The sequence below is a fragment of the Bidens hawaiensis genome, unplaced genomic scaffold (assembly GCF_021521415.1).
Source record: "Bidens hawaiensis isolate Kalapana, Puna unplaced genomic scaffold, B.hawaiensis_p1.1 tig00001236_1, whole genome shotgun sequence".
Classification (NCBI taxonomy): Eukaryota; Viridiplantae; Streptophyta; class Magnoliopsida; order Asterales; family Asteraceae; genus Bidens; species Bidens hawaiensis.
This window is the reverse complement of record NW_027491070.1, coordinates 1,557,650-1,576,969: the sequence shown is the minus strand read 5'-3', so window position 1 is coordinate 1,576,969 and position 19,320 is coordinate 1,557,650. Positions and strand designations below refer to the sequence as shown.

Below are 19,320 nucleotides of genomic sequence, written 5' to 3'. Positions count from 1 at the left end.
CATTTAGGACGGGTTCAGATCATACTAGGTCATGTTAAAACTTGATTAAATGAGAATAAAATCGAATAACATACAGACTATTTTAGCTCGAGCTCGCTATTCGAGACGTCACATTTCCACTCCGTCGCCGATTCTTAAGTTACAGTTTCTCTTAGCACTAATCATTTTCTTATTCATCTAGTGTGGGTTGTAAATTTTTAATATTGTAATCTAAATGTTAGAATAATAAATATATATTCTAATTATTGCCATGATATTAGTTTGGTAACTAATTACTCAATATATTGATATACAATAAAGACACAGGTAAAAGAAAATTAGGATAAAAGTAAATATTTCTTTAGAATAATAAGAAATGACAACTTTAACCCTTGTATTAAGTGCCTCTTCAACTTCACATTTCTAATATTAAACTTTAAACTTGTTTTACCTTGATATTTACAAGTTGTACACTACCCAAAATTGCTCCAATGATCCTCAAATATGTACAAAAGTATGTTGCTGAAGAAACTTATAACTTTACATTTTAAATATACCTCTTGGAACCTCAGAACACCTGCACATTTACATGATTCTTGTTAAGTTTAGCCATATAAAAAATATATTAAAAAAGTGATTTGCTACTTTTTACCGGAGATTTTAGTGTCATATGTTCCGCCTTGATATCAGACTGCGTTTGTTTCAACTTTTCGTTTGAGGCCTCTTTCTCTGCCTTCTTTTTTTCCGCCTCTAACTGCTTAGCGTTTTCTTCATTTGCTTGATTGAACATCCTCACAAATTTCAGCAAAGTCGTTACGACTGAAAATAATACGGTTATATAGAATGCAAGTCATATACAACGTTGTATTCCAAAGTATCAAACCTTTAAATGTGATTTTGTAAGTACCTTGCTCGTATGGGCAACGTGCAGGATCCTCACCAAAGTATATAATTAAAGCATCCACATTTTTACCCTATAAACGCATATATTTATGGCAATTAAAGTTTAAATTTTTTGTATGTAAAAAGGAAAATTATTAAACATACCACACTAGAATAAAGAGAAGCTAATGATCTTGCTTCACCTTCTGCTGAACAAAGGAACTCCTTCAAAGCCTACCCAATAAATACAAAATTATTAATTTCGACGCATTTACGTATAACGGTCAAACAGGTATTCTTACCTTGTGGAAATTTTCAGACACAGGTCCATCATTTTCCGACATTGATAATTCCTGGCCAACTTTCTCTAACCCTTTGACAATTGCTTGCATTTCCTCAGCCAAGTATTTCAGTTGTATCTGGACAGAAACAATCAAGATAAATCAAAACATAAACGGTTTAATCATATTATAAAACTTATGAAAATCCAACTAGATTGGTTACCTTTGCTGCAGGTTCCAAACTGCTAAGATCTTTTGAAAAATCAAGGACTTCAGGTAGTTTGTCAGCAAGCACCTACAAGTATCAAGCAGAGCCACCATGAACAAAAGTGAAAACAAGCACAATTATCAATTTCTGATTGGGTATCTAAAAGAAGGAAAAAACCGAGTACCTTACAGAGGTAATGCATGAGAGTCATTCTATTGTTCCTTGCACGCGTGTCTGCAAGTTTCAGGAGGCTATCTAACCGGAACCCAATTGCAGACCCTAAAACAAATCCAAATTATTATTATCATTTACCAAGCGTGATAACATAAATGATATATTGATAAAATGAATCTTAACTTTTACCACTCACCCCTTGCGGTCCCCTGGTTCAAAGCATTTCCCAACTGGAGAATCGTTTGCATGACTCTCTTTAGTTTACCAGAACTCCGGATCTGATAGAAACACACGAAACACACGAATTATAAAAGGTTTAAACGATAATAACATCACTGATTACCCATGAAGAAAACTTGCCTGTTCTACAGCTGAATTTACCATGTTTAGGCTCTTCCTAAGATCAGAAACCTAGATGGAAACAAATATCAACCGTTAGAGCAAAATCCAAACCTATAACAAGCAGTAATTGCATGGCATAAAACTATCATCTGACCTGCGTGTTGAACTGTAACTTAAAAGAGAAAACTCTAAGCTTAGATTCTGTACGCGGAACTTTCATTAACTCCAAGAAGAACTGTTGCAAATATAAACAAAATGCATCCATCAAGTTTGAGTTAATTTGTAGACAAGTTTCAATTTAACGTGTTTAAGCTGACAAAATGTGTATTACAAACCTGTTCACATTTGCCCAATTTATCCTTCTCTCCTTCGTATCCCTGAGCACAAAAACCACTAATACTGTTTTTCTTAAATATTTCTGGCAGTTCTTTACCAGTTGAATAAAATTGCAAACGCATGAAACATCGATTTCTAGTATGCAGCAATCAAATTCTCAGAACTTAAATGACATTTCAACTAACAGTTTACCTTAAGCAGCTCCATCTCCTCTTTTGTTGGATAAAACTTTATGAGGTTGTCCACTTGATCAGCATCCATTGCTGAGTCTTCCAAAGCAAGAACATGATCCTGCCAAATGTCACAAACTAAGTGGACAACATAAATAATTCCATAGTTATAATATAAACAGTTGACCTTACCATCAATTCATTCAATGGTATTTTGACCTTTGAAAGCATGATCTCACAGTTATACGCCCCTGTGATCAATCTGCAACAAGTGCAATCAATAAATATAACCTTTTTGTGCATAAAATTGCAAGCTCATTCCACTTGCAAGAGAGAAAAACAGCCATTGGTATACTTCAAATGTAATTATAAGCGATTGAATATTCATGAATATGATGATGAGGACAATATTTACCAGTTGTACTGTTACAGGCTTATTAGCTACTGCTGCCCGAGATCTTGATTTCACGCCCCCTTGTTCTGACGTTGGGTTTGTTGCTGAGAACAGAGACTCAAGTTCTGATATATCAATCTCTGGTGCCCTATATGCGTGAACCATAAGAAAGAAAAAAAAAAGATCAATCATGCACTTTCAAAATAAAGTAAAATAAAAAGAAGGAAAAAAAAACTAACTTTGCAGCTTCACCAGATTTTTGTGTCTCAGCCCACAAGCTTCCTTGTACTGCTCTTGTGAGTTTCAACCAATGCAAAGGCTTCAGCTTCATAGATTGTTTTAAAGAACCTGTTTTTGACAAACTACGCCCCCTGGTCAAAGGCGGTGGTGGAGAAGGAGCTCCTGCAACATGGGCAGCTCTCGGTGGGGGCGGGGGTGGGACAGCACCCTTGTTTACATCTCCATTAGCAGAAACCATTGGAGGCGGCGGAGGCGACGGACCTGAGGAATCCATGAGAATGAATTGGGATGGAGAATTAAAATCAAGAGAAAGAAGATGGAGGATTGCTTTAGGGTGAATAGGGGTAGTCACTAAAGCAAAACTGGAATAACTATCAGAAGCAACTGGATCATGAACAGCATTCCGGCAATAACAGTACTTCCAATGTGAACAGTAATGGGATTCAAAACTAGAAAATAATATTAGCTCCTAACACTAAGGATCATGAACAGTATTCTGGCAATAACAGTACTTCCGATGTGAACAGTAATGGGATTCACAACTATAAAATAATGTTAGTCCTAACATTAATGTATAGAGTACAGTTGGACCAAATCTATATTTGGCTAATATTTAACATTAACATATAGAGAGTACAATTAGGCCAAATCTATATTTGGATAATATTTTACATTGTATACCAAATATATTTATATTATATACTAGGTTAGACCCCGTGGTGACACCCGGGTTGGTTAAAAATATAATAAACAAAATAAAAAAAATCATATATATAGAAAATAAGATACAAAAAATGGGTTCATATTATTAAACAATTATATTACTTTAAGTAGACATATAAATTACAATTCTCTAAAAATTTTATTGACTTTGGTTTACGGTCATCGCTATGTATCGGAAAGTTTTAATGTATATAGATTAAATTTCAATAAAACTAATAAATTTATCGAAAAAATTTAAGACTACTTTAAAAAAGTTTATTTATTTTTTTTAAGTAACGCGGTATTGCAAACTTATAAATAATTTAAATGTTTTCGTGAAAAATTTTGACCGGTACTCAAAATTTTAACTCAAAACTAAATCTTTGATTTGTTCACCCTACATATGTAACTAACAAACAATTTTCTGTTACAAAAATAACTTAAAAACAATTCTATAATTATCCTTCTGATGCGAATTTAATTTACAATATGACGCTGGTAATTTGTTGCTAACACTTGTGGTTAAAGAAAATGCAGATCCAGAATGGTCATTTGTAAACATGATCATGATCTTAAATTTATTTCATTGTTTTTTAAGTCACGAAAGTCTTGTTTCAACTACTTCAAACATCAAACCCCACTTTCTTTAAGGTAATTGATAATTATTAAATCTGTAAATACTTTAATAACATAAGAAATCATATTGTCTACATATGAAATATTTGATAGTGACGAAGTGTTAATATGAGAATGGTTTACAAACAAAATTATAAGCATGTTGCCATATTAAAAGTTAAAAACCAAAAAAAAAAACATTTTACTTATAAAGACAATGTATGTACAGTACATATAAATCAACTACGTGAATCGATCAGATTACATGATTCGGATTGAATGAATCACATTAAGAAGATTGATTGATTGAATTGCGAATCGATTGAATATGTGTATGTGAATCGATTGACTCTTATTGAAGTTATGAGTCCGATTGAATTTATGAAGGTGAAACAATTGAATACATGAATCTGAGCCACATATTCAATGTAATAGGCAATTCAATATTTGATAGTTAACTTAATTGTTGATGAATTTGAATGTAATAGGCAGACGATGATTGCTAGGATTAGAACGTTTGAATTAAAATAATTAAAAAATAATTAGAAAATGTCATGTGGCACTTTAAAGAAATTTGGTGAAAAATAAAATGAAAATTTGATGGAAAATCCACATGTTTATTATATAGAGAGATGTTTGGCTGTGGGAAGTATATATTTTGTAGAAAAATACAAAACCAACATTCTTTATTAATACATTGGTATAACTTATATGAAAATAATAAACATAATCGTGACGTAATGTTCAAGTATGAGAACTATAGTGCATACTCTTTTCATTATGTTTAATATTGTTTGGTTAGTTTTTAGCTAGTTTAATTAAGACGTACATGTTTTATATTGTTTTGCTAGTTTTTAGCTAGTTTAATTATTTTGATTTTGAAATTTAATTAAAATAATTAAAAATAATAATTAGAAAATGCCATGTGGCACTTTAAAGAAATTTGGTGAAAAACAAAATGAGACTTTGGTGGAAAATCCACCTATTTATTATATAGAGAGATTAAAATACAATATATCACTAATGATTTGTACCTTCCCTTGCAGAACGAGATGGGGGTGGTGGTGGAGAAGGACCCACTCTCTTAATTGATGATGGTGGTAGTGGTGGAGAGGGACCATCTCTCATGACTGGTGGTGGTGGTGGTGGAGTGGGGACGGCTTTTTTAACTGGCGGTGGTGGTGGCGGTGGTGGTGGCGGTGGTGCTGGTGGGGAGAGACCAGCTCTCATGACTGGTGGTGGTGGAGAGGGGCCAACTTTCATAACTGTTGTTGTTGGTGGTGGTGGTGGTGGTGGTGATGGAGAAGGACCAACTCTCATGACTGGTGGTAGTGGTGGTGGAGAGGGACCAGCTCTCATAACTGGTGGTAGTGGTGGTGGAGAGGGGCCAACTTTCATAACTGTTGTTGTTGTTGGTGGTGGTGGTGGTGGTGGTGGTGTTGAAGTTGCAGTTCTAACAGCATGAACCTTCAATTGAGGGGTTGTGGGGCCTGCTGGAGAAGACAAGGATTGAAAGGGTTTAACATCGTGATCTGATTGATCCTTTTCTAATGAGCTACTATGGAGGGTAGAGAGCGGAGATGGAGACTCGGTTACATGACCTGTGGACCGAGATCTTGAATGTTCAACTGATATGTTGTCCCTCAAAGGTGGTGTTTGAGGGTGTGTTGGAGTAGAAGGTTCAACCGTAATCTCCGAAACATTCTTTAATGACGGGCTATGAGAATGTGAAGTATGTTTAACTTCAACCTTATTATCTGCAAATTCTGGTGTTTTTAAGGGCGTGGCAGGTGTCTTCGCAGTAGAGTTTGAAGGTGACCGTGATGGTGGTCTTGCCACGTCATCAATCTTTACAGTCTCCAACTGGTGGAGAACATTTAGGGCAGCGTCACTTTTAGGGTCATGCCAATCCACACTGTTAAAGATCTCTTGAATTTTATCAAATGCTTCTATTGGGAGACCACCCTCCTCAAAACCAGCCAAATCTAATGGAACCGTAGAAGCTGCAGCATCCATATCTGAGAAAATAAGCTTCACCAAAATATATATTTGTTATATATACATATGTCAATGTAAATACACATGTAATAGATACAAATGCATTACTGTTAAGGTATACTGGAAAAACTTATGGTGAACATACCTCAGCCCTGAAGTCTTTGTGAAATAGATCTTCAGCTTCCCAAAGTATATCGATTTCATCACGACTAAGCATTAAAATATTGGACCTGATAAATGCTGTGTTGAACATGGCACGATACATCATCTTTTCCCGAGCCAGATCATCATGTAAGCTGATACACTCGATCACAATGTCGCCTTGAAGATGGCAATTGATATCAATTTTAACCAGTTCACATTCTGCCTGCATGAGACATTCGCTTTAACTTACAAAAGAATAAAGATCCGGAATACATGTATGAGGTATGCAGATTAACAAATCACACAAGATGAGGTTATTGAGGCGTCAAAATGATGACTTATATGGCTATGCATATTTGGAAATATGATTATGTAGGTCAAACATACAATTTCTTCACATTATTTCTTTTAAATACAAGTATGTTCTTCCAAAGTCAAGGTTTTATGAACAGTCATCACATTGAACTAGAGACACGTGCATGTGAGATCATATTTGTTAAAAGAACACAAATTCTTACATTCTGTTGTCAGCATATGACTTTTTTGTTCTTACAACTCTGACCTCTCGAAGATACACAAACAAAAATACAGCACTGACGCTTAGAAAATAAATAAACAATTCTCTACCCAAAGTTCATAATGGATCCTTCATGCAACATTGTGTACGTACTCATAATATGCACAAATCAAAGGCAGTTAAATTTACAGGACCATTCATTATAACAAACTCTCCTTTCAGAACATCATCAAGATACGCTAAATCCAAAAGAGGAAATGGACGCATAATGGATTTAGATGATGAGCTGATAAGGTGCAAACAAATAAAGATGAATATCAAGACAATCGATATAATAGCAAACATAATAGTATAATATACATAATTAGGTAATAGATACAGCAAAAATCTTGCCTGTTTGCAGTATCTAACATTCTTGCTCTTCTTTGGGGTTGAAAACAGAAGTTTGGAAGTTTTCTCACTAGGAAATAAAGGATCTTGACCATAAATCCTGAAAATAGGGCGACAACCACCATTTCCATCAAAATCAGGAATCGTCCGGATTATCACACAATCCAAAGTTAGAGCTCGGTCCAATGGAGGCCATTCCGAAGCCACATTTCTTCTTGATACATATTGTAAATACCTTAACTGAGAAGGTAAAGGATTTAAAGGTGACAAACGGTGCAACAAGTCACCAGGAGCTTGCTTATAAACCATATCCAATGTCTTGTATTCCCCAGTGTAACGTTTTCTGTAAATCAAGAGTGCAGCCAACATGTAAGCCAAAACGGGCCAACCGCCCCGCTCACAATGCATCAGAAGGATATTTTGCTGCCCGAGTGAAAGCCAGCTTTCACTTGATCTTAGAAAATGGTGGATAACTTCCATTGGGAGTAATGGGCAACCTTCATATTGTCTAGGGTAGTCCATAATTGTTAGGTCATAATCTGATAGAGCAGAGGCAATTTGGCTTGATTCTTTCTCACCAAAGTTAAAAATCAAGATGGAAGCATCAGGGTAATGGACCTTAAGTTGAGTAATTGTGTTTCCCACATAATTTTTATAATCTTCTTGTTTCCAAGCATAGGTAGTGAGACAGCAGCCGAAGACTAAATGTACATCAAATACATGAAACAGTCAATTGTTAATACAAGATGATTGCATTCAGTAGACATTTCAACAGATAATGCATCAAATGATGTATGTATTAATATTAATGTACTACAATAGATATCATATATTCATATTCTTGTTTTAGAACCATGGTAACATTCTATCATAATATCAATCTCAAATCTAGGGAGTAACAGTTGTCGAAAGTATACAGCTAACACCTCATCTCTTAATTAACAGCAGCTAGTGTTTGTGTTAACGTAATTTGATAATGGAAACAACCAACTGGTCAAAATGTAGCCAATATTTGCACTGTTAGATTTTAGAATTAAACAAACTTCAGATACAACTACACTACTAAAGGGCTGGCATAACAGCTCAAACACGATAAGACACGATTACTTGTGGTGCTCGACACGAACATGACACGATAACTAATCGTGTCTTTTTTTATTTCCAAACACGAACATGTTTAGAAACAATTACCTGTGGTGCTCGACAAGAATATGAAACGATAACTAATCGTGTCTTTTTTTTTCCAAACACAAACATGTTTAGAAACAACTTACACGACATGATAAGACACAATTACCCGTGGTGCTCGACATGAACATGACACAATAACTAATCGTATCTTTTCTTTTCCAAGCACGAACACGTTTAGAAACAAATTACATGATACGATAACTAACAGTGTCATTTTTCCCAAACACCAACATAAACCTGTTTAGAATCAATTTACACAATACGACCTGTTTAGGGACACTAAATATCACATATCTTGTGAAACAAAAGTTGCCAAAAGTTAAAAACATTCATAACGAATACACACATTTTACTTTTAAAGAAATTAAAAACAGTTGAAACGTAAGGTAACTAAAGCATACGCCATATATATTATACTTTTACAAAAATATAAATATAAACAGGTTTAAACAGGCGTTTAACCTGTTTGGACACGAGTTTAATCATGCCTTAACATTATCCTGTTCTACTAAAACCGAAACTTGTTCAACTCGTGTAGCGTTAATATGTTCGTGTCAGAAATTGCCACCCCTAACTAAACAGTTATCTGCTATCTCTTTCTATATGTTAATTCAAATCCGAAAAACGAAGCGATTCGGTTGAGGCGGTTATAATTCGGAGTTCATACATCTACTTGTAACGTAACTAACTAGACTATCAAATAAATCAAAATCTGAAATGAAACAGTAGTGATTAATCCACAACAACAGTAAAAATGAATGATTACCGTAGAGTCGTTCAGAGATCTCGAGGAGTCCGTCAGGCGGTTGCTTGTAGAAGAGCAGCTTACGTAACAATGCCATACGAGCTAATTCTGAAACCCTAGACCGGTAAAATTGAGTCGGTGTGGAGGTGGTTATGAGGTGAATTTGTGGCGGTTGATTTGGTGTCAGGTGTTGTTAATTGATTGATTGATTGATTGAATAATAATAATAATAATAATAATAATAATAATAATAATAATAATAATTTGTAGTGTTGAAGGAGAAGAAATGAAGAATAGAAGAGAGTTGCAGTTACACGTCAGTCAGGTCAGGTGGTAACGTGGACAGCACTGTTGTTGGACATGAAGAAGAAAGGAGACTGATTACGACCGACCAAAGTTGTAAAAATGGACCCAAATTATTATTACTATTACTATTATTATTATTATTATTATTATTATTATAACTATATATAATTTACAAGTTTTGTGTCGCAAGTGGCGTATTGGGCCACTTGACGGAACTGTATTTGTCGGCGAATTTTGATTTCTTTAGTTTAGTTACCACAATAAACGTAACAGAAACTGATCAAACGTCAATTTTTTTAGTTCTGGTACCATAACAAATCTGAAAGAAACTGGTCGAGTTCGCGCAAACTCGCGGCTTTATTTAAAGCCCATGATCGACAACGCTACCGACCGACCCCCCCCCCCCAAATTGGCCGTTGGTCCACCTCAAGTTTTTATTTTGTTTCGTTTTTTTAATTCCGGTACCGTAAGGTATGTAATCAAAACTGACCAAATTCGTGTCAAGTTACTGCCTCAATGCTCGGACAGACAATGCTTTGGTTTTACCATCGTCTGGTTTGCCAACCAACTAAACATCGTCTTTAATATTTTGTTTTTTTATATGTTAATTTGACGAATTAATATTTTGGGTTTTAACCCTCAAATTTTACCAATGGTGTCTGTATTGTTATGAACGCAGCCGGTACTGACCGAATTCGTGTCGACTCATCGTCGTAACGTTCGGGGTTTACCAACGCCCGGGTTTCAACTTATGGGTTTTGTCAGCTGCCCTGGTGTAACGCGTCGGGATGAAAATCTAGTTATTATTATAAATGACAATTTTAGTGCCGCAAAAGCTTTTATTGGGTCATTTGACGACATCTTAATGGTCAACCGTATTTTTTTTAGTTCCGGTACCGTAATGAAAATAACGTAAATTAACCGAGTGCCAATTTTGTTTTTCTTTTTATGTTTTAGTTCTGAAACCTGAAAGAACTGTCGGAAAGCGACCGAATTTGCGTAGACTCGGTGCATTTTGCTTTAGTTTAAATACCATAACGAACGTAACGAAATTCGACTGAATGCCAAATATGTTTTAGTTTATGTTTTTTTTTAATTCTAATGCGTAACAAATGTGACGACGACCAACCGAATTTGTGTAGACTCACTGCCTCAATGCCCAGGATTGACAAAGCTCGAGTTTTACGGGCGCCCACATTTTAACGGACAACGTCACCCCATTGATCCACCACAATATTTATATATTTTTTGTTTTAGTTCCGATGCCACAACGCACATAACTGAAATCGAGTCACCGATCAACTTCGCGTCGACTTACTACCTCAACGCCCGGGATTGACAACGCTTGGGTTTACCACCGCCTGGGTTTTCCTGGCATTTCCCAACGCAACGTGTCCGGTGAAATACTAGTTAGCAACAAAAAATAATAGTAATTGTTATCGACTCTGTTTTCTTCTATGAACTTTGTCTTTTTCATATAATTTAAAACTGTTATGATAAGACAATGGTAAAAAAAATCACTTTTAGACAACTTTATATGATATTTGTTACTTTTGCAGTAATCCTAACTATTACCTACGATAATATAATAAACGTCATTACTCATGGTTTTCACTTTCATAAAGAAACTTTAGTTGTATGTTCATAACCTTACTAACGTGCAGCATTATGATTGTAACAAAAAGTAATAAATTGTTCTTATAAGGAAACTCAAGTGATTTTTCGGTTTTAATGGGAGTGTCTATGGCGACTAATGTGAAAGTCAGGCATGTCATTAGTCACATACTCACATTGTCGGTATAGATTATTATCGGTATATGTCAACCATGACCCGTAGCCAACAATGGTGCTCAAGGACGGACATGCCTGGACATGTCTGCCTTGCGGCCTCCACCTAAGCTGGTGTTCCTTTTCTAGCGTTGTAGCCGATCTTGCTACCTCCTTATCTCATTTTAGCAAAATAAATTAAATTTAAAATAAGGAAATCAGTTAATAATATGTTGTATTTGCATAGGAGCGCTTTCACAATGGTTCACCACACCGCACCTCATATACCTTTCAAATCTTCTAACTCGTATGGTCAATGGTGTCCGTGTAGGCCTAGACGGTGTATGTATAGAATTTGTCTTTTGATAATACATACAAAATTTGGGTGATAATTGGTGTTTATTACTAGGGGTGCAAACGAGCCGAGCTACTCTCGAGATACCCAAGCTTGAATCGATAAAAAGCTAGAAATGAACCAAGCTTTTTCAAACTCGAGCCAAGCCAGAGCCTTAAATAAATGCCGTTTAGTTCTCGAGCACAACCTCGAGCCTTGTGTATTTTCAAGTTTTACCTTTTTTAATATTATATGTATTAATTTCACACTACACAACCGAACCCGAACCAAGCTTTGCCTCGTTTAAGGTATTATATGAGCTCAAGACGAGCTTAGGCTCGTTTGAGATTTTTCTCAAAATATACATAATTAATTAAAAACATGCATATTTTAATTAACAAGTAATAAACGAGCCACGAGCCAAGCTCAAGCTTTAATTAAAAGAGCTTGAGCTGAGCCGAGCTCAAGCTCTAGTAAGTTGAAACGAGCCTATCGAGCTCGGGCTCGACTTGGCTCGCTTACACCGCACTGAACAAAATAAAATTGAATATTTTAGCGGATCAGAATATATAGAACTAAATAGCTAAACGGATCTAGTTTTTGAGACCCGGTCTTTGTATATTAGACGAAAAGCGAGATTGACTAAAAGTAGCATCCATTTGGTGAAGTCAAAGATCATGGCATGTTACAATAGTTGTTGCTGCGTTTTATATCACAGTTGTACAAAAAACATGTATAGTTGTGCCTTAGCAAACCTATTTTTACACTATAAACTGTTGAGAAGTAGATAAACAACTGAATAAGCATATCAGAAGCCCAAAGGCAGAAAAAAAAACCTCAAATTAACCAAAACGTGCCACGTCAATTATAAAAAGCAAAACCAAGTAAAACGTGAAACGTATATTACATAGTTATTTTATAAAGGTAAAATATATAAGCACGTGTAAAGCAATTAAAGTCCTGTAATATCAATCAAGTAGCATCGTTTGCGAAACTGCAGTTGGATCTTCAGTCGACTTTCCTTGGTTAAACCGTCCTTTAAGTTCTCGGGCATTCTTTTCCGCGTGGAGCATTGCTGCAAACCTATGATAATCAAACACATTAACACTTGTTATAACTTCTAAGATAAGCATGTTAATTAAAGGAAAAAAAAATAAATTTACCTTTTTAAAGCCATCTAGCTTGTTTGTAGTGTGATGATCATAAGGTTCGTATATGCCCGTGCCTAAATTCACCCTTGTCACCGGCTTCTCTAACAACTTCTCGCCCATTTTCACTAGATTTTGCAAGTTTTCCTGTGTTGTCAAATCCATGGAAGCTATGTCACCACTTAAAGTGTCATCCTGCAAATATCCAATAACATGTTATATACATATGGGGTGGTTTTTGAATCTATAACTTATGTTGTATGTTTGTAGAAATTAAAAATGTTTAAAAAAAAAGCAAGTTTTTGAATAAATATTAACAAAGTATTACAAACACCTGAATTCGAAGATAATTTTCTTGTGAATGAAGGGCTTGGAAGACGGTAGAGATATGGTAGTCGACCATGGCGCCACTAGCATGAGAACATCCACCAACGGAGTAGAGCCACCACCAGCCAACCACCCTAAAACGCCCCAACTAGAAGACTTGACAGCGTCATACTTTTCGTGAAATTTTGGGGATCCTGTGCCCAATGACAGAACTAGAAACCGCCCGAATTCTAGTGGTATTTCTTTAGTTACTTCACTGATCGCAACCAAAGTCTACAAAAAATATATTAGCCAAATGTACAAACCACAAGGATTAGGAGTTCAGTTAACACACACACATGTATATAATCATACATTATTTTATATATATAGGGCATACCGGATTGTTGGCGGCCACTCCACCATCAATAAGATTGAATTCTTTAAGTAACCGTCCTTCAAGATCTTTGGTTTGGAATGAATGGGATGGAAGATAAGTTGGTGCTGCTGATGTTCCAATGCATATATCAGATAACTTGGCATCAAGGCCCGGGTTCAACTTCAACTGATTAAACAAACACAACTATTAGTACAAGATTATGGTGTCGAATATTTCAAGAAAAATAACATATCTTTTTTCTTAGTTATACTATATAAGTATATATGGTGTCTTAAGTGTGAAATTTAAAATACCTGGTAGCTTGAGAAGATCGTGGGCTGCAAATACTTGATGTCAAATGTCGGTATAACGACATTTGTTAATGTTTCATGAAGTCGTATTTCTTGTAGTTTTTCTTGTATAATCTTGTGTAGATATTTACCATCATATTGTGGTCCGGATATAGCTTTCATCGCTTTTGCAACAGAAGCCAATGGATCGCTACCTGTTGAGCAAAGTCAGAAAATATAATAACTAGATAACACAAAGTTTGCACAAATCATCAACTAATATGGTCTAATTATATGTGCATACCCATAGTGTGGGAAGATTTTAGGACAATGTTCGAGATAAAAACTTTTGACATCCTTAGCTGTAAAAATTGGACGACCGTCTTTATTTGGAGCAGTTAACATAGCCGTCACAAGACCACAGGTGCTTGTACCGGCAATGATATCAAAGTAGTCAGCAATTCTTGCGTTCTCCCCATCTAACATCTATCAAGTCTCAACAAGTCTTAAATCGATACTATTCTGTAAAAAATATGTATATAATTCAACCATACTCATAACTTATACATGTAGTTCGCTCTCCAGAAAATCAAGAATCACGCTTGGAATAATCCCTCGTACTCCACCGCCATCGATGCTGAGGATCGTAGTTAAATTTTTATTTGTTGGTGCTTGCAATGATGATTGTGATTCTTCCTTAAAAGACATGATGAATTACAATATTATATGAACTTTTTGGTTGTGTGAATAAATGTTGAATGTTATGTGACCTATGTATATATATAAGATGAAATTGATAAAAGACATAAATATTGCATAGAATATAGATCAAATATACAAATGACTTATTGCATATATAAAGTAGTAACTAAATCTGTGAAAATAATATATATGTGAAAAATCAAGTCCTATATATTAAAAATTTAAATTTTTTGGTAAGTATATATGTAAGAATAATGTGTTCGTCAAATGTTTTTGTTTATGATTCTCTAAGTCAACGATATATTTTATTTTTTTTGTTGGTAATGTTTAAACATTCTATTAATTATTTTAAAATGTTTGGGTTAATAAAGGAAAGTATAATTTAATTGAGTAGTTGAATCTTTTTCAATTTTAATTTATTTATTTAACAACCAAACATTATTTTTCTTTCTTAAGTATGAGGCTCATTATGGTCGACCAAAGAATGAGACTAATTAGCAACAAAGTAATTGTTACACATTTTTCTTCTATGAATTTTGTGTTTTTCATTTAATATAAACTTATTATAATAAGATAATGATAAAAAAATCACTTTAGACATTCCATAATAATTATATTGGTAATGTAATAAACGTCAATAACAACTCTCTCACTTCTACGGTTAAGGGAGTGCCAATGGCCGGGAGGTAATTTATTTGTCCATATACTTATGTGCCTCGATGCGGTTTATTTGGAACACAAGAACATATGACCATCATTGTTTGTCGACGGATGCAATTATGAAGGAGATATTGCTAAATCTTTTGTAATTGGATTAAATCTCCTTTATCCGTTATAATAGGTTGATACTTTCGAGTATTTGTTTTTCGGTTTTGTTGTTGTTGCGACTGGTGGTTTCTTCGTTTTCTTTCTTTAAAATTTGCTTTGTCGTTCAAATATATATATATATATATATACTTATGTGCAATCTTATGATTGTTATAAGAATTTATATTTTTAAGGGTGATTAGAGTTATTTTTCTATTAGAATTGGATTGTCTTTAGCAACAAAGATAAAAGTTAGGCATGTCATTAGTCACACTATTAATATATATTAATATAGACTATTATTAGCATATGTGCAATCATGACCCATTATTATAATTATCTAAAAGAACGGGTGACTTTAGTAAAAATATATAGTCTATGAGTTCATTCGAGTTATCCAAATCAATTAACGAGACAAAACGGGTGATTAGTTTAAAACTTGGTAGTCCAAATGAGCTAGCATCAACCATTACCAATATTTGGCTCCACCGCCTACTCGGTATCGCTGCCACCACCGTCGCGCTGCCACTACCGCAATTAACACCCCCACAACCACTCTGCTGTTGTCGCTATATATTAACACCGTTGCCACTCTAGCGCTGTCGCACATCTAGTTCAGGCACGCCTCTAGCAAATTAATGTTACCTTTTTTTAATCTAAAAATATAAAATTTCAATCCACTTTGATTTTGACAAAACCCATTTTGACCTGAACCAAATTGTTATTATTTTCTTTAAACAACTCGTTTGACAATAATTCATTTTACTCAGAATCCATATTGACGCTAACTCGTTCTGAACTAATATCAAGTTGGACGTGTAACATGAACATAACACTCATTACTCGTATATCTATATATAGATTATAGATAGAGGAAGACACTTAACCCCACCTAAATATGAAGAATTTCTTTTGCAAAAACTCAGGAAACATGATTTCACCCCTCTAAAAGACTAATACATGACGTGACAAACTCTCTCATTTGTCACTGAATTTGCATGAAAATGAAAAACAAACTACACTATTATTATCAAGTATAAAATCATTTGCAATAATTAATAAACGACGACGATAAGGATCACACTATATGCCACTTCCACCGTTTCATATATGTTAGATGCACACCTCTAGTAATCACATCAACATCAGTCATACGGGCACATATCATCATGTTGTTTGCCTTATACAGATTTATATGTATTAAACCCCGCTAAATCGGCTCTTTTTTTAGCACCACACTTCCAATGGCTTACACACTTCCATATTCCGGTTTTCTTTTGAAGGTAATGTCAATATATATGGTCGAATCGGTTCATTTTAGATGTAGTTTTAAATTCGTGTGTTCATATTTTTTTAGGGTAGCCAACACAAGCCAAATCACGGGCATAGATATGCATCGTTGTATCGAACAGGTACGAATCCTTACTACTAGATGTTGTTTGTTCATAACAAAAATATCATTAAAGTTAAATCAGAGTTCAGCGGGTTGTGTTTTCTTCGGCCCCTAAGACCCAAAACTTTGTTTTTAGTCGAATTGGATTTTCTACCCTTTTAGAAGTCGCGGTGCAGCTTGTTGCCTGTTTACCAGCCACTTTATTGTAATCAGTTTTATCTTAGTATATATTAAACTTTTTTTTATTCATTACACCGGTTTATTAATTTTTTAATTTTTTATAACACAATTCCAAAATAAAACTAAAACTATATGTTTCAGGTACATCTTATTTGAGATGGGAAGTTATTCCTCAATGTAAGACTACACACCATAGACATGTAATACCCTTTTCAAGGGGTAAAACAGTAAAATCAGTTGTGAGTCCCGTTACAACACCATTACCAGAGGACAATGCACAACATAGAAAAGAATTATGCGAAACTTATGGTTTTAGACAAATCGGAGAACCACTTCCCGACAACATAACCTTAAAGAATATCATTGACACTCTTCCTAAGGAGGTGTTTGAGATAGATAACATTAAAGCATGGAAATCGGTTTTAATATCCGCTACATCATATGCATTGGGTCTATTCATGATCTCTAAATTCCCTTGGTATCTTCTACCATTCGCTTGGGCCTGGACCGGAACTGCAGTTACCGGGGTAATATTATTTTTTTTCGTTTTTTACATTTCATATTATTATGGTTCGGTTAATAACCGGTTAACTATTTTGTGCATCTCTATCGGGACCTAAGACATGTGCTCTATCAAGTGGGCTAGCCCACACTGACATATATTATTCTGTTGATTTAAACGTTTGTTCCTTCAAAAGTTTTTTATAATAGGTCATGATTGTGCACACAAATCCTTTTCAAAGAACAAATTGTTAGAAGATATTGTTGGAACTTTAGCCTTCTTGCCAATAATATACCCATATGAACCGTGGCGTTTCAAACATGACAAACATCATGCAAAAACAAACATGTATGCATGATATATTATAATTTTAATTTACTTATGTTGTTTTAGTTAACTTTTTTAATTTGCTACATTGTATGAAACTTTAGGTTAAATGAAGATACAGCTTGGCAACCTATTATGCAAACACAATTTGAAGAGTCCGCAAATTTTAGGAACACAATCATATACTGTTATGGTCCTATTCGCCCCATCATGTCTATGTCACACTGGTAATGTTACACACACACGAACATATACATACATACACACACACACACACAAATGTTACACCTGATGTCATCTCTGTTAGATATTGAGCTAAATTGAATAGATGGTCAAGAATTAGTCAATGACAGTTGAGTTAGATTGGTTATGTCAAAGTTGGTAAAGTTGAAGATGTTACTCAGTTGTAACTTCATGGACTGTTTTGTTACTCAGTTGTAACTTCAGGGACTGTTTCTATTATTTCTTAAACATTGATGCTGAAGCTGTTAGCAAGGTGGTTGTTCTTATCATATGACACCTCATAAGGAGTTCTTTAAGGATTTGATCTTGGAGAAACAAGATGTGGTTCAATTGGGTGATGACAGTTCATGCCAGATTCAAGGTATAGGTACAATTTCTTTTAAGGTGAAGAATGAGTCTGTTATAGACTTAACAGATGTTAGGTATATACCTGAGTTAAAAAGAAATCTTATCTCTTTAGGAACTTTTGAGAAAAATGGTTGTTATATAGGTTTAAAAGATGGAAAGATTAAAGTTGTTAAGGGTTCACTGATCATTATGTCTGGTACTAGGAAAGAGAATAATATATATGTCTTAGATGGACATGTAGTTGAAGGTTCTGTTTCTGTGGCAGAGGGTAGTTCTGTAAATTGTGCAATGTTATGGCACAGGAGGTTAGGGCATATGAGTGATATGAGTGATCATGGTTTAAGTGAACTTAAGAAACAAGGTGTTATAGAAGATCTAGTAAGTTGTGACTATGGGGAATGTGAGAACTGTATGCTTGGAAAAGCAAAGAAAGTTAGGTTCTCTAGGGGTATTCATAGAACAAAAGGAGAATAACCTAGGTATAAGGCAAGATTAGTTGCCAAAGGGTTTACACAAAGGGCTGGGGTAGACTATGGTGAAGTGTTCTCACCTGTAGTCAAACATGCCTCTATAAGGGCAATTTTGTCATTAACAGCTGTATTTGACTTAGAGCTTGAACAACTTGATGTCAAAACAGCTTTTCTACATGGTGATTTGGAAGAAACGATATATATGAGACAACCTACTGGTTTTGAGGTTGACAAAGAAGGGAATAAAGTCTGCTTGTTACAAAAGTCTTTGTATGGTCTCTAGCAATCACCAAGGCAGTGGTATTTGAAGTTTGATAGACATGTAGTAACTCGTGGGTTTAAAAGAAGCAGTTATGATATATGTGTGTACAAGACCGGATATTGGTTATGTTGTCAGTGTTGTTAGTAGATATATCAGCAATCCTGGGAGACAACCTACTGGTTTTGAGGTTGAACAGCTGTATTACCAAGGCAGTGGTATTTGAAGTTTGATAGACATGTAGTAACTCG

General features: G+C 34.9%; 2 protein-coding genes and 1 pseudogene across 3 annotated transcripts; 1 reads left to right on the top strand and 2 right to left on the bottom strand.

Moving 5' to 3' along the window:
- Positions 1-380: 380 nt before the first annotated feature.
- Positions 381-9,531, bottom strand: LOC143566332 (formin-like protein 18; annotated as a pseudogene). The gene is made up of 20 exons (XR_013141217.1): positions 9,330-9,531; positions 7,376-8,073; positions 6,467-6,688; positions 5,455-6,354; positions 5,358-5,402; positions 3,006-3,475; positions 2,788-2,914; positions 2,565-2,634; positions 2,395-2,493; positions 2,202-2,243; positions 2,021-2,101; positions 1,885-1,935; positions 1,721-1,802; positions 1,535-1,629; positions 1,366-1,437; positions 1,164-1,280; positions 1,027-1,095; positions 887-953; positions 632-798; positions 381-556 (listed from the first exon to the last, which is right to left on the bottom strand). The product of XR_013141217.1 is annotated as a formin-like protein 18 (transcript).
- Positions 9,532-12,667: 3,136 nt separating this feature from the next.
- LOC143566321 (patatin-like protein 1) lies at positions 12,668-14,146 on the bottom strand. The gene is made up of 6 exons (XM_077053063.1): positions 14,143-14,146; positions 13,863-14,053; positions 13,570-13,734; positions 13,293-13,463; positions 12,879-13,058; positions 12,668-12,790 (listed from the first exon to the last, which is right to left on the bottom strand). Exons 1-6 carry the CDS (start codon positions 14,144-14,146, stop codon positions 12,668-12,670), a joined length of 834 nt encoding a protein of 277 aa, XP_076909178.1.
- Positions 14,147-17,051: 2,905 nt separating this feature from the next.
- Positions 17,052-18,266, top strand: LOC143566311 (omega-6 fatty acid desaturase, chloroplastic-like; the record flags this gene model as incomplete). Its single annotated transcript, XM_077053053.1, has 4 exons — positions 17,052-17,447; positions 17,619-17,770; positions 17,854-17,976; positions 18,185-18,266. Coding segments are annotated over 4 exons (753 nt in total), but the record flags the coding sequence as incomplete, so codon positions are not given.
- Between the last annotated feature and the right edge of the window lie 1,054 nt (positions 18,267-19,320).